Genomic DNA, 13,715 nt, shown 5'->3' with positions numbered 1-13,715 from the left:
GAAAATTTGAACAAAACACTTGCTCACCTTTTGTGCAGGCACACAGCCGGTCGGTGCCTGAGCAGTAGGTAACAGAGACGAAGGGGTCCACCTCCTCTGTCCCCTCTTTCTTAGGTGGCTCCACTTTTGCCAGCACCTCTAGGGTGGACAAGTCCAGAATCATGATGTAACCCGCCTGTGTAGTCACCACCAGGTGTCCAAGTCCGGCCACCTCTCCTCTCTTCTCCTTCCCAGTGGCTGATCCCAAACTTGGGCCAGCCGTCACTGCGGACGCCACTGTCCCCGTGCCATTTTTGAGCCCAGAGGGTGTCGACTCCTCAGACGTTTCCTCTCCATCATCCTCTCTGCCATCTAGCACATCTGGTGGCAAGAGGAGGAGAGATGTAACGGCATCCCGTGGGTCACGAATCTGCTGCACCTTCACCGGTTCCTCCTCCAGGGTCACGATGCGGGTGGAGTAATTTAATTTGTAGAGCGCAAGGTATCCGCCACCACCACTGCCCCCCAGAGGCCTGGAAGTATGGGGCTGCTGCTGGTCGTGAGGGGGCAGAATGAGAGGGGTCTGTGGAGGAGAGGTGCCCGAGTGGGCGTCATGGCCATTGGCCAGTGTCTGTCCTTTGCGATGACCACAGAGGGCCGAGTGCAGACGGTTGAGGGTGTTTAACACCTCCACCTGATTGATAGCACTAAGGGACTCTACGGAGCATGGTTGAAGACCGACTAACAAGTGTAAGCCATCGCTGCAGGGCGTGATGGAGTCCACATACAGGTTCTCTTCCTCTAATGCTTTCGGCAACCGCAAACACTGCACCAGAGAGCCCGGCCGTGGAGCCAGTGAGCTCCACTTTTCCCCATCCAGAGGTCCGAGCCCAGCCGCCGCATCCGCAAACTGCTGGATGTATGTGATGGGAGGGTCCTGCAGCAGCAGCTGCTCATGCGAGTCAAACTCCATCTCGATAATCTGAGGGACGGTAAAGCCCTCCTCGTGAAGCCCTTTGCTCATCAGGTTGTTCATCTGGGTGAACACCTTCCCTGAAGACTTCTCGTCTGCTTCCTTGATGCTGTACAGGAGCAGTACGGGCATAGTCCTATGCACAGGGGCGGCTGGTGGAAGGTTTGGAGAGCCCAGGTCTGTGGGGGGATTACAGGACTCGATTTCCATGGGACCCTGGTCTGGTCCAAGCCCCTCGGGGGCAGCAGTCCTTACTGGGCTATCCATGGAGCGACGAGACAGAGGGGGGCCTAGTGGAGAACTAGCCGCTGACCGGTAGCTTAGCAGTCCGCCGGCCAACAGGCAGGGGAAGGGAATGTTGTGGTGCTCAGTCTGCCTATCTTTAGCCTTGTCAGCTTTAGGGGGGCCCAGTGAGTGCGGGGGGTTGGCCCCTAGCTCCTCCAGGTCTTTAACCGTGTCCTCCAGCACACTGGCCACCACCTCCCACTGCAACTTCTCAGGCTGCTGTAGGACACTGAGAGCTGTGACTCCCAAACTCACCTCCATCATCTCCTTCTGACCCAGTGGGCCTACACAAACATTAGAAGGAAGAACAATAAGTAAGGTGTTTATTGGGCACAGATATAAACCAAATGATGAATAAACGTTGTTAATACATGAAAATTATGTTTCTACCTGTGACTGACTCTGATCTGGAATGCTCTTCGCTGTCCGAGTCCTCTATCTGGTCATCGCTAGATACAAAAACACAGGAAATGTTCAATAAACACAATAATAGGGTATGATGTCTAAAAATGATTTGCAAAAAGTGTGTAAATTTGGGTTTAGAACCTGTCCCCCTCTAGTTTGGGTAAGTCAGAGCAGCAAGTGGCCTCCTCTAGCCAAGAGAGCGTGGGTCTGCGGGATTCTGTTCCTGTGAGACTCTGCTGCTCGCTGCCAGATAGAATCAGCTGCCTCAGGATGGCTGGGTCATATGGGTTCACCTCGAACTTTAAATGCACCTGCACAGGTGAGAAAAATGTTGATGTAGTGCACTGAGATTTAGGCGCACTGTATCTTTCACACACACTTTAGAGATGCTCAACATACCTTCATAAGCTTTGAAACATCCCAGATGCAAATCTTCCCCCTTTTGGTTGCCGTAGCAAGAAAATGAGGGCAGCTACCGAACCCATAACATACAATTTTATCCGAACCATCTGCACTTGGAAACTGGGCAGGGCTGGTAGCCAAGGTGACGGATAGAGGAACGTTTTGGGTGTGCTCTCCTTTCACAAATGGACAGTTGGGAGAATGGCGTTCATGCTCGGACCTAAAGAGACATTAAATATAGTAATGGAATGGTTAATAGCAATTGGAGGGATTGCAGCTCATGGCCTTCGTTATGGTGCATTTATGTAAAGCTTTTCATAGCTGTGCGATTTCTACTGTGTGAGTGAGTGTGACGTTGCAGGCTGTTTTTTAGTTGGATGCTTCTCACCAGGGCTCATCTGTAGGTTCCCAGCACACCAAACACACGCTGCAGGTGAAGCACATGGCCCGGTCATCACCTGTAGAAGCAGGCTAGAAGGAAGAAAAGAGTGGTTAACGCCATCTACAATGCAAACAGATGTTCAAGGACCTCACTAACCAGCTAAAAATAGACCAGTCAAAGTTATTTTATAGACAACAGGTAAATATTTGTGCACCTTATTTTTCAGGGAAGAGTGGGCGTGGCTATTTGTAAACTTAATGTGTCTTGCTACATTCGCTTTATTATTTTTATTTTTAGCTGTACAAAACAGCTAGTTATGCTGATATTGCAAACTGGTATTTCTTACCATATTATTTTAATTTATTGTCTTAATAATAAACACACTTGTTTGTAGCACAAACAGTTTTACGGTTTACTGAACTTTGATATTATTCTCGTTATTTCCCTACAGCGGCTAATAAATCAGAAGTCTCACACATTCACAGAAAACACCTTACTTCTGCGTTGAAAAACAAAGTTGATAGAACATTAATGACCCAAATGAGTGCTTTGATAATCACTTTTCATTTTTCAATTTTTTTTTTTACTTTCCTGTCCAACTTCTTTATTTCAGGACAATCCTTAAAGGTAACTTCAGTTCATAATTAAATCATGTTTTCCCATGTCATTCTTTATTTCTTAAACTAACAGAATGTCCCTTTGCTGTGTATCACCCTTTCATCCACAACACAGAGCCACTGTTCTCCCCTTGCTCTGTTCGGTTGGCATGACAACAGGGAACATGGGTGAGAGGAGTAGTGTGGTTTCCTTGGTTACCAGCGCAGCTCAACCCTTCTTGGCATGCATGGTGACTCGAGTAGAGACAATACACCAGGTACCATAGCATCATCGGGAATACCCAGATATCAGAATAAAACTGAAAGCAAACCATTCATGAAATGATCTTTGATCTCATAATAGCCATTTCAACCTTTTATCGACGGTGGTGTCCCGGGTTTTTTTTTTATTGTCTGATTAATTCAAATTCTTTTCCTTTTATTCTTGTTGACCTAGTCTGGGCTCAAAATGAGGCACTTCCAAATAGTGATACAATCTGGCTTTCAAAATCAGAGGCCATTAAAAGAGATTATTCAAACAGTGGGGAAAAAAAGAACCCAAAAATAAAAACATACAAAAAGCAAAGCAAAGAGGACCTGAGAAGAGAATGTTAGGGCAAAATTTAAAGGTGACAGTCAACTTGAAAAGAATCATTGCTATGGTGATGACACAAACCTGGTGATAAAAGCCCGCCTGGGCCATAGGATCAGGCTGAGCCCACCTGTAGCCAGTATGAGGCCAGGATGTGAACGTCTCTCTCCTGTTAGCTTCACTGTACATTAGAGACCTGTAAATATCACACACACACACAATTAAGTGAAACAAAAGATCTTTGGTGATCTTTGGTGAAAAGAACACAGAACTTATTGGGTGTTCTAGGTGGTTTCCAAAGTGTTTTAGACTAGTGTGGTTACTTAAGGTGTTCTGGGTGTTTTAGAGTTTTTTCCTTATTTCCTTATTAACAGGCCAAAAGACACCAAATCTGATGTACAGGTTGATGTGGCTTTGGTTCATTCATCAACATAAGTCCCATTGTCCACCAAGTGGAAATGGAAAGTCTGATTGTTCAGAAGAATAATAGCACACCTCTCAAGCTGCACTATTTGAGGTAACATTTACAATTCAGAATGCTCTTATGCTATCACAAATAAGTCACACACACACACACACACACACACACACACACACACACACACACACAAAAAACTGTGGCCCTGTTTCATGCAGTTACCTGTCTACAGAGCGTCCGGGTCCAACACCCAGTTCTGGCCTTCCGCTCGGTAAGAGGTAGGAGAGTCTGTCCATGACCGAAGAGGCGACCGATAGTGCCGCCACATTCTGATTCAACTTTTTCAGCTCGTTCACGATGGCACTTGTTACCACTTTCAGCACATGATGAGGGAGATGGAAGGTCACGGTCGCCCACTGAAGAGAGAGAAAGACGGAGGGAGACATTCAATTTCAACATCATTCACAGCAAACAGTTATGCAAAATGGAAATACTGGTGTACGTCTGTAACACCTGCAAAGATTTTCCAAGCTTGGCTGCCTAATTTCATGCCAAAGCATCTAAATATTTCTAAACTGAAATGTCTGAACAAGTCTAAACAAGCTTGTTCACAAATATCCTGGCTTATTTGAACTTTCATTCTCATTTGAACCTAGAAAACCTCCAATGTTCAAACAAAATGTGAAATAACTTGATCTGTGGGTCACTTTCCAAGAGCCAGGAAAGTTCCAGAACCCAGTGTAGCGGTCTGGCAGGGGTCAATGGAGAGCTGAGTGAGAAATCACCTCCATAGCTGATGCTCATTGTTACAGCAGTGCGATTTGGATGTCGGCCAAATTACGTAAAAAAGGGTGCTTGGATGACAACGGGGGGAATGCTGCATTTACTTTCATTTTACCACATGAGGCTGATGCCATGGTCCACTGCGAAACTGAACAGGACTGCAGTAATATGCTGATGGTTTGAAGGACGCAGGGGAGAAACATGCAGCCATTATTAACTTCGGAAGTCCATTTATGTAAAGAGTGCTGATCTAGAATCAGTTTCATTACTCTTTTCTAGATGCACAAACGCCTAGATCAGCATTCATGAGGGGTTCTTATTAACATAGAATGTAAATAACGGAGCCGCAAACTGCTAGTGCGATAACCTTTTCTCTTGTTTTCTCATTACACAGATGTGATCTGTACGTACTATCCACAAAAGACTAAAGAAATCGCTGCTCTCTGTACACAGTTTGCATCTGATATTACAGAAACTGCAGTAATTAGAGCTCAAGATCAGCCCCAGAGTCAAAGAGAGAGATAAAGAGAAAGGGGAGAGGAAGAAGAGAGGAAGAAAGCAAGGAAGCAAGCAAGAAAAAGACAGAGAACAACAAATTAGAAAATATATAAATATATCTTATTTTTATAAATTTAACTATTTATTGATTTTATTTAGTTTATTGTATTTTAGTTAAACACTATCAAATGCTTTCATCTTCACTAACAGAGCAAACGTGATATAACTAAAAGATTTGTTGAATAAAACAGGAGTTTTTGCGCGTCAGTGACTGAGACTCGCGCTGTTTGACTGACAGCTTCAGCGCGCGCTGCTCCAACGATTGCAAAGGGAGCTTTCTTTGATCGTTTTCTTTATATAATTTAATCACTGTTAAATAACAGATTATTTTCATCCTACTAAGAGAAACAAGTTGACGTTTAGTCACGAGTTTGATTTACTGACACCAACAAAGAACATCTTACTGTACATGAATCATTACATATCAGATCAGGCATTAGAATTAACACAGTTACTTACATGTTGTTACATTACTGTCGAGTCCAGGCACTGCGCAATATTTTGTAATCCTCAACAGCATGTTTATTGCTTGGTAGCTCGATCTAGTTTAGCACCACGTAGGCCTATGATACTTAGACTACCCATTCTATTGCATGTCATGCGTGAATCTGTGGGCGGGGCTAAACAGGTAGTGATGAAGTAGGCGTTGATCTTCTGCGGAGGCGGTGCTTGCTGCCCTTTGACTTCATAGATCGCACTTTAAAAAACCTCTCGTTTGCTGGGTCTGGTGTCAATAAAAGCTTTTACTGGACTAACAATGAAGTTTTCAGTGCTGAAACTTACAGGATGTTCTCATAGTATGATGACCTCTTATATATCAAAAGCTCAAGAAAAATTTTATTTCTCAGTTCATCACCCCTTTAACCTGTTCTGGTTTATTTTGATGTTTATTTATTTTATTTATTTATTGTTATTTTATTATTACTGGCAAGTTGTTTTATTTATTTTAAATATTTATTTTTATAATCAATTTAATTGTTATTTAATAGTATTATAATTTGTTAATTTGTTAATTACTTTTTATTTTGTATTTTTTATTTGTTGTATATCGATTATTTGTAGTATTTTATTATTAATGGCACAATTTTATTTTTTTAATTTTTAATAAACAATTTATTTCAACTTTTTTCAACTGATTTTGATTAATTGTATTTTAGTTGACTTGTTATGCTTCATTTTGTTGTTTATTTGTTATTTGGTCACTTTTCTTCTATTTGTTGTGTATCGTTTATTGGTATTGTTATTTTATTATTGCTGGCACATTATTTTTATTTATTTTTAATTATTTTATTTGTTTATTTGATTTATTGTTGTATGTATAGTAAGTAAATACCAAAGGAGAAAATAAAGAGAACAAAAGAATGAAAGCAGACTTAGTACATTTTTGCTGCAGAGAGTCCGAACACAATCTAAAGTCAGACCCATTCATGCGTTACTCTGTGAACTGAGCGTTCCTTTGTGCTCTTCTCTTTGCATTCTTACAGTAGCACTTAGGACATCTTGTACAAACACAGAGATAGCCTCAAGGTGGATCTCAGGTATATTAGTGAGAGTCTTTGATCATCCTCCTTTTTCTGCAGGGCTGCTGATACACCACCAAGCTCTGCAGAACCGCTGTTCAATACAGTCTGTGTGTGTCTGCACAGTCACCATGAGGATGTCTCTCATGAATAATCTATATGCTGTAATACTACATGACTCAGCTATTCTGGCTTATTACCAAACATACACTCACACACACACACACACACACACACACATACAGTCAGATTTCATTACATCAGCAAACGTGTGTCAACACTGACTGTACAGGGAGATTTTAATTTGAATTTATAAGGTACAGAATTTCAAGAAAAAGTAGCTCGCAAGAAGCTCTTCAGCCCTGAAACATGAAGCCCTGCACAATAATGAAGAGATGAGCAATACTACTTATTGTGGGCTAGGTTGATATTTAATTAGGCTATTTATATTTCTGATTTTTTTTTTTTAACAATTCTGTGGTTACAAAACCATTATAATGATAAATGATTCACCTTTGCCACTTTATGATTGGCTGCCGTCTCATGTGAGGTATTCTCCAGGCCTTCTTTAAGCTGGGTGAGAAAGAGATCGTAGCCCTCTGTGTTGGAAACATCCACCTTCTCCATACACGCGTACAACATCTGCTGGGCCTGCAGGGGAACAAGAGGAGCATTTAATTTCATGCTTACCACCTATACAAACCTAAGAGGCACAGAATATAGGCATTCATAAAGAATAAGGAATTTTGTACGAAAGGAGTTGAACATGACAATCTGTCACACTGTGATTAGGGATAAACGTTTAAACTGAAATTTTGCAACTGACTAGTCTAAACCTCTAAACCTAAACCCCTTCATTTTAAAATGCAATATTAACATGACAGTAATTTAAACTTAGCCTTTGTAAAAATATAAAGCAAAACATTAAATGTGCCAAAAAAAATTATAAATATGCAAACGACTAATATTTCCATGTTTAATCAACTAGTCAAATAGTCTCGCACATCCCTAACTGTGATGGTTGGCCTCATCGTGTCTGTATGTGAATATCAAATGACAGTGATGAGGTGTTATGCCATTATACTTTTTTATTTTACTTATATTATACTTATATATATTATTATGGGATATTGATCTCAAAGGACTGATAGCACAGGAATGATGCTGCTTTTTACTGCAGTTGTTGTTGTTTTTTTAAACAGAGAAACTACTGTTCAGCAAGAATGCATTAAATTAATCAAAAGTGACAGTAAAGACATTTATAATGTTACAAAAGAATTATATTTCAAATAAATGCTGTTCGTTTGAACGTTTAATTCAAAGAATCCAGAATAAAAGTATTACATTTCCACAAAAATTAAGCACCACAAATGTTTTAAACTGTAAGAAGAAATGTTTCTTGAGCACCAAATCAGCATATCAGAATGATTTCTGAAGGATCATGTGAGTAATGATGCTGAAACTTCTGTTAATTTAAATTGTAATATTGCACAATATCACTGTTTTACTGTATTTTTGATCAAATAAACAGCCTAGTTGAATATATTCATCAACTTTGAATGGTAGAGTACATTTTAGACTATATTAAGTCTAATGGTTAATCTTGATTAATCTAAATACACACAAAATCAGTCTCTCTTTCATTTCATACTAATATGTTATGTGAAAAGTCCACAAGGTCTACACTGACAATTGTGAAGCCGAGCACATCATGACATGTCACTTCATATTTCACTCCATAAAGTTCAATGCACTGGAGAATATGGTCACGAATCACCCTAATATGTTGTGCATCTTTTAATGACAGCTCAGAGGGAAACCCATGCTTTACATTACTCGCAACATTAAGGACATCACAGGGACTTACAGCTGACATTTCAAACAATACTGTATCTGTTAGTTCCACCTAGAGATCTCCAACTATTTATGCTATTTGTGTGTGAAATAAAAATGGCATGATGGCAATGTAATTTGACTACAGAAGTACAACACTGCCCCAGAGCTTAGAAAAACTGAACATGAAGGCAAGCCTCATTTATAAATCCAGATAAGATGTTCCATCTCACCCATTTTTCTATGTCGATACCAAAATCAATACCATAAAAACAATAAGCTAATCACGATTAACAATGTTATTTAAAAAAAGCTAGATAAACAGTTCTGCTTTCAGTGCTTTGTTGATGACTCACGTTTACACTTCAGTTCTCACATTTCACTGTACACTTTTATGAATGGCCTTTCTGAACGGCAATAAGTTGAGTCACATGACTCAGGCACTTCCGTCTGAGACTGGGGAACTCATAAGTTAACTCATGTGACCTAGCAGAACAGATTTGGCTCCCTTGAGGAACAGCTCACAGCCTGCAGAAGTTTGTTTTAACATCAATAGCCTTTATTGTGTAGGTAAAAATATCATCAGACAAACACATATGTAGTGTTGTCAAAAGTACGGACTTCGGTACCAACCAAGTCCCAAGTCGGTACTGAAATTTTAAAAATGTGACTATACCATTTACGTGACCTAAATAGACATTGTTGACGCTCTTCACTGAGCGCTAACACAGATATACACGGGAGTGTTTGAAAACAGCAGATCCCTAATATATCCACTGATAGACAGATCCGCTGATAGAAGCCTGCTTTCAAACATTCCCATGTGTATCTGTAGATGTAGAGTGTCATTGATGTCAATTTAAAACATGTTTTTGAAGCTTTGATCATTGTAGCCAATCACAGACATATCTGATGAGTGAGTGAACACAATGGCCAATCAGGTGTTTAAGAATCTGCTCAACAGCGCTCAAAATTCTAGGGGGAAATGTGGGTATCACACCTAAGTCGGTACTTTTGACAATATTACACCCACGTAGATCAATACTGGATTTCAAGCATCAGAAGAACGATAATTATGTCACTTACGCATGTTTATTTCTAATCGCTTTAAAAAGAAATCACTCAATTTAGACAATTTATTCAAATTAATGTTTTTTTTAACTGCTGATTAGATGTAACTACTATATTGTTTAAAAGGTTGGGGGTCAGTGAGATTTTTTAACGTTTCTGAAATAAGTATCTTATGCAAGGCTGCATTTATTTGATTAAAAATAAAGTAAAAGCTGAATTTTTGTAATATATTAATACTTTTTAAAATAATGGCTTTCTATATTTAAAAATGTTATTTATTCCTGTGATGGCAAAACTGAATTTTCAGCAGACATTACAACAGTCTTCAGCATCACATGATCCTTCAGAAAACATTCTAATTTGCTGATTTGCTGCTGATGTAACATTTAGGCTATTCTTCTTATCATCAATGTTGAAAACAGTTGTGCTGCTCAAGTGTTTTGTGGAAACCATGATAAAAATAAATTCTGAATTCTTTGATGAATAGAAAAATCAAAAGAACAGCATTTATTTGAAATAAAAATCTGTTGTAACATTATATCTTTACTGTCACTGATCACAAAGTAAGTGGTATTGAGCAATTTAATGCATTCTTAGTAAATACAAATATTAATTTCTTTCCATTGATCAGGCTGTTAATCTCAACAAACAAATGCTGAGATGTGGCCTATTACTAATTAAATGCTAAGGAACTAATGTGCGGACATGTGTTATTATCTAGTAATAAGACTAAACAAATATGTTGGACAGAAGTGGTACACACAATTAAATGATGCAATTTGTAGGAAACACTTCAGCATATTAACAGTCAAAGACGAACTAAAGATCAAGCCCTGTACCAGACAGACCAGATCTTAAAACGCATGACAAATCACCCATAAAGCCAAGACCAAGTCTCAAAATCCACAGCTTTATCCAATTTAACAAATCAAAAGGACAAATCAAGCATGCCTGACATGACCCTTGTTTCCATTACATCATGTGGTGCATACTCTGACAAAAATCAACCCCCGAATGAAATTTGTAAGGAATTCATTTCATTTTAACTGTAAAAACAACACTATATTTTAGTCTCAGGTTAGTGTGCCCATCAGTGTACAAGATCCATTGGTTCTCACACATTAGCGTATGTGGCCAGGGAGTGGTGAGAGCTGGGAGTTTTGTTTTCAGAGTGTCTTAGGACACAATAGACCAGTCTGTCTGCATAGCACTCTTTGTCAGACTGGTTATGCGATCGCTAGATCAAAAAGCACACTCAAACAACTACAGTTTTGCAGCGTTATAACATACACCGCAAACTAAGGAAGTGCATGATAATTCCTGTCATGCAGTGATGGATGAGACAGAAACTTGTGTTATACTCTATACTACATCACACTTACCTCAGCACAAGACTGACGGATGACCTGTGCTAATATGTTGTTTGAAGACAGTCATGAAAAATATTAAGATCTTATGACTTAAATATTGCGTGCTGTCAAGCAGTTATGCGTTAGTCGAATGCATTTATCAGCTGTAAGTAGGGCTGCACGATATATCGTTTAAGCATCATCACTATATGTGCATCCACAATAGTCACATCACAGAATGTGTGAAGTTGAGTATAGGATGCTCCGCCGAACGGACCAGGCCTTCATGGTTCGAAATGCATGCAAAGTTTAACCATCGTAGAGTAAAAGTTTATCATTTTCATGCATTTAAGGTCCTGCCAGTTTAAACATTCAAACGATTTTAAACCAAAGCACAAGAACACGCGAAAGAGATCTGAATTCATACCTTGCGTGCTGTTTGCGTGCCATTTTTGTGAACACTGAATTCCACTCTTTCATCTATTTGAACACATACATGCAAAACTGGCAAAATGCCTACTCGTTGAGTATCCTTGTAAACACAGTCGCTTATGTCTTAGGTGAATGTAAACAACTAAAACAGGTGCGTATCAGTATATTGGATCCGTGCATTCGGTCTTAAAGTGACAGCAGCCTAATAAACCTGCTGCTATCTGTGTCATTATTAATGTTAATCAAACAAAAAAAAGACTAAAAGTAAACCACTTTTGTAGCATTAAGCCTGGCAAGTGCGAAGGTGTGCGCTGCAAAAATGACGTCACCACGGTGTGGGCAGTCGTGCATGTTGAGTGCGCGACACCCCATTTTGCGTGGCGGTGCGCATGGCTTTTTTTTTTTTTTACTTTCCATGCGGCTCCGCTTCCAAAGATGCATGGCTTCAAATGATTCTGGCTGAGCAGGTACGTCTGTACCATCATCTTACCAGCACCCAGTTTGTGCTTGTCTGAATTAATTACTTACATTTACAAAATGAGCCTACAACAGCAGAAATAAGCCTTTTTAAATGAAAATAAATCTTCATGTTTAATAAAAACAAAGTCCCTTTAAGACAAGTCATTTCACTCGGCGGCCATCTTTGAAACTCCTCTCGGGCATGCAAGTGCAGCTCCGATCTCTTTGAATGGGGAAACATCAAATTCTTCAAAGCTGTTTGCCAAGCTTTCGATTAAATTTCATATTTGAAATCACGACAACTGTCTCATACATTTTTTTCTAAATGCTCGAATCATGACAAAAAAAAACCTATAAACAAACAATTTTTTAGGCTGGATCAAGCTAATGCGCATGCACAGCCTTAAATGTGTGTCTCTTGTGCCCCATTTCAGATGCGCGCATCTAACTGTTTCTATAGAAACCGGAGCTTCTAAAGGCCGCTGCAGTGACACAATGACTTTACCAGTCAGCGATTGGCTCTCATTTAGAAGGCGGGACTTATTCCGCCATATTCCGCGTTGCACTTTCTCCCATTCAAAACAACACGAGTGACATGTCTTGTGTTATTCTATTGTCTTTGATAAAAATTAACTGAAAATGTTTAATGAAATTGTTGTTTAATTTAGTTCCATACATATGTTCTCATATCCATATATTTGGTTCTAATATAACAAGTAATAATCTCAAGGTTTACTTTACACAATTTTTTGGACTAGAGTGGGTTTGATGAAGTATATTAAAAACAAACTTTATCACTTGTGTACCATACTTCTTAACACCCCTTCCTGATGGTTTAAGGCCTGTTTCACACTGCAAACGTAAGCGGCGCGTGAGCAGCGTGTTTTTTTCGGCGCCCATGTTAACCAACGGATGCATTCCCACAGGCAGCACTGAAGCGGGGGTTTCAGCGCCGAGTCTATTTTTGCTGTGCTGCTGATGCTCAATTAAAGTAAAAGCACACTTTTGATGGACAAAATAAATATTATTTCACACACAAAGTGTTCAAATGTGTTTTAACAAGAATTTGAGTATGACAGAAAAGAAAATTAAGAACCAAAAATAATTATAGAAGACTTACCCATATAAACTTGTTTTTAATTATTCAGTTTGGGTTAAAGTATGGTGTATTATAAAAAAACTAAAGTAAACCAGCCATAAAATATGATACATAAACATTATTTTAGTTATTACACATAGATATATAGGCTGCAGCATACCCAAATCAAACCCGAGTTTGCTGGCTTTTTCGCCGAGTTTGCTGTCTTGTAAACATGTGCACGCGGCAGATGATGTAAAACACAAAGCTTACCTCATTCGTGTGCAGCAATGGATGACACAAGGCTTTTATTTATTTATTACGTATATATTAGAATGTTGTACACCTCCCCATGTTAACAAACTTTCAAGACTCTCAATTTTATAAATGACCAACTTATAAAAACAAATTTATTTTCTTTGTAAAGAAATGCCCATTTTATATGCAGCTTCGAGCCACTGCTGTGACGCTGTCCAAACGCTTGCAGTGTAAATACTTGTGCGTCTCTGCAGCTGCAGTGACGTTTTAGTTACGCTCACGCACTGCTCAAGCAACGCTCACGCTTGCAGTGTGAAACAGGCGTAAGAGGACAATTACTCT

At 39.5% G+C, this 13,715-nt stretch overlaps 1 protein-coding gene across 7 annotated transcripts in view; it reads right to left on the bottom strand.

Moving 5' to 3' along the window:
* Positions 1-13,715, bottom strand: part of birc6 (baculoviral IAP repeat containing 6) — a 107,453-nt gene that overhangs the window by 87,904 nt on the left and 5,834 nt on the right. For all 7 annotated transcript variants that reach the window (XM_067367111.1, XM_067367117.1, XM_067367114.1 and 4 more), the window contains exons 3-10: positions 7,407-7,544; positions 4,255-4,448; positions 3,699-3,810; positions 2,433-2,515; positions 2,042-2,264; positions 1,784-1,953; positions 1,628-1,686; positions 28-1,521 (exon numbers count right to left, since the gene is read on the bottom strand). In XM_067367111.1, coding sequence (XP_067223212.1) covers positions 28-1,521; positions 1,628-1,686; positions 1,784-1,953; positions 2,042-2,264; positions 2,433-2,515; positions 3,699-3,810; positions 4,255-4,448; positions 7,407-7,544 — 2,473 coding nt within the window. The remainder of the gene's footprint in view (positions 1-27; positions 1,522-1,627; positions 1,687-1,783; positions 1,954-2,041; positions 2,265-2,432; positions 2,516-3,698; positions 3,811-4,254; positions 4,449-7,406; positions 7,545-13,715) is intronic.

Source organism: Chanodichthys erythropterus, chromosome 18 (assembly GCF_024489055.1).
Source record: "Chanodichthys erythropterus isolate Z2021 chromosome 18, ASM2448905v1, whole genome shotgun sequence".
NCBI classification, from domain to species: Eukaryota; Metazoa; Chordata; class Actinopteri; order Cypriniformes; family Xenocyprididae; genus Chanodichthys; species Chanodichthys erythropterus.
This window is presented reverse-complemented; position numbering and strand designations above follow the sequence as displayed.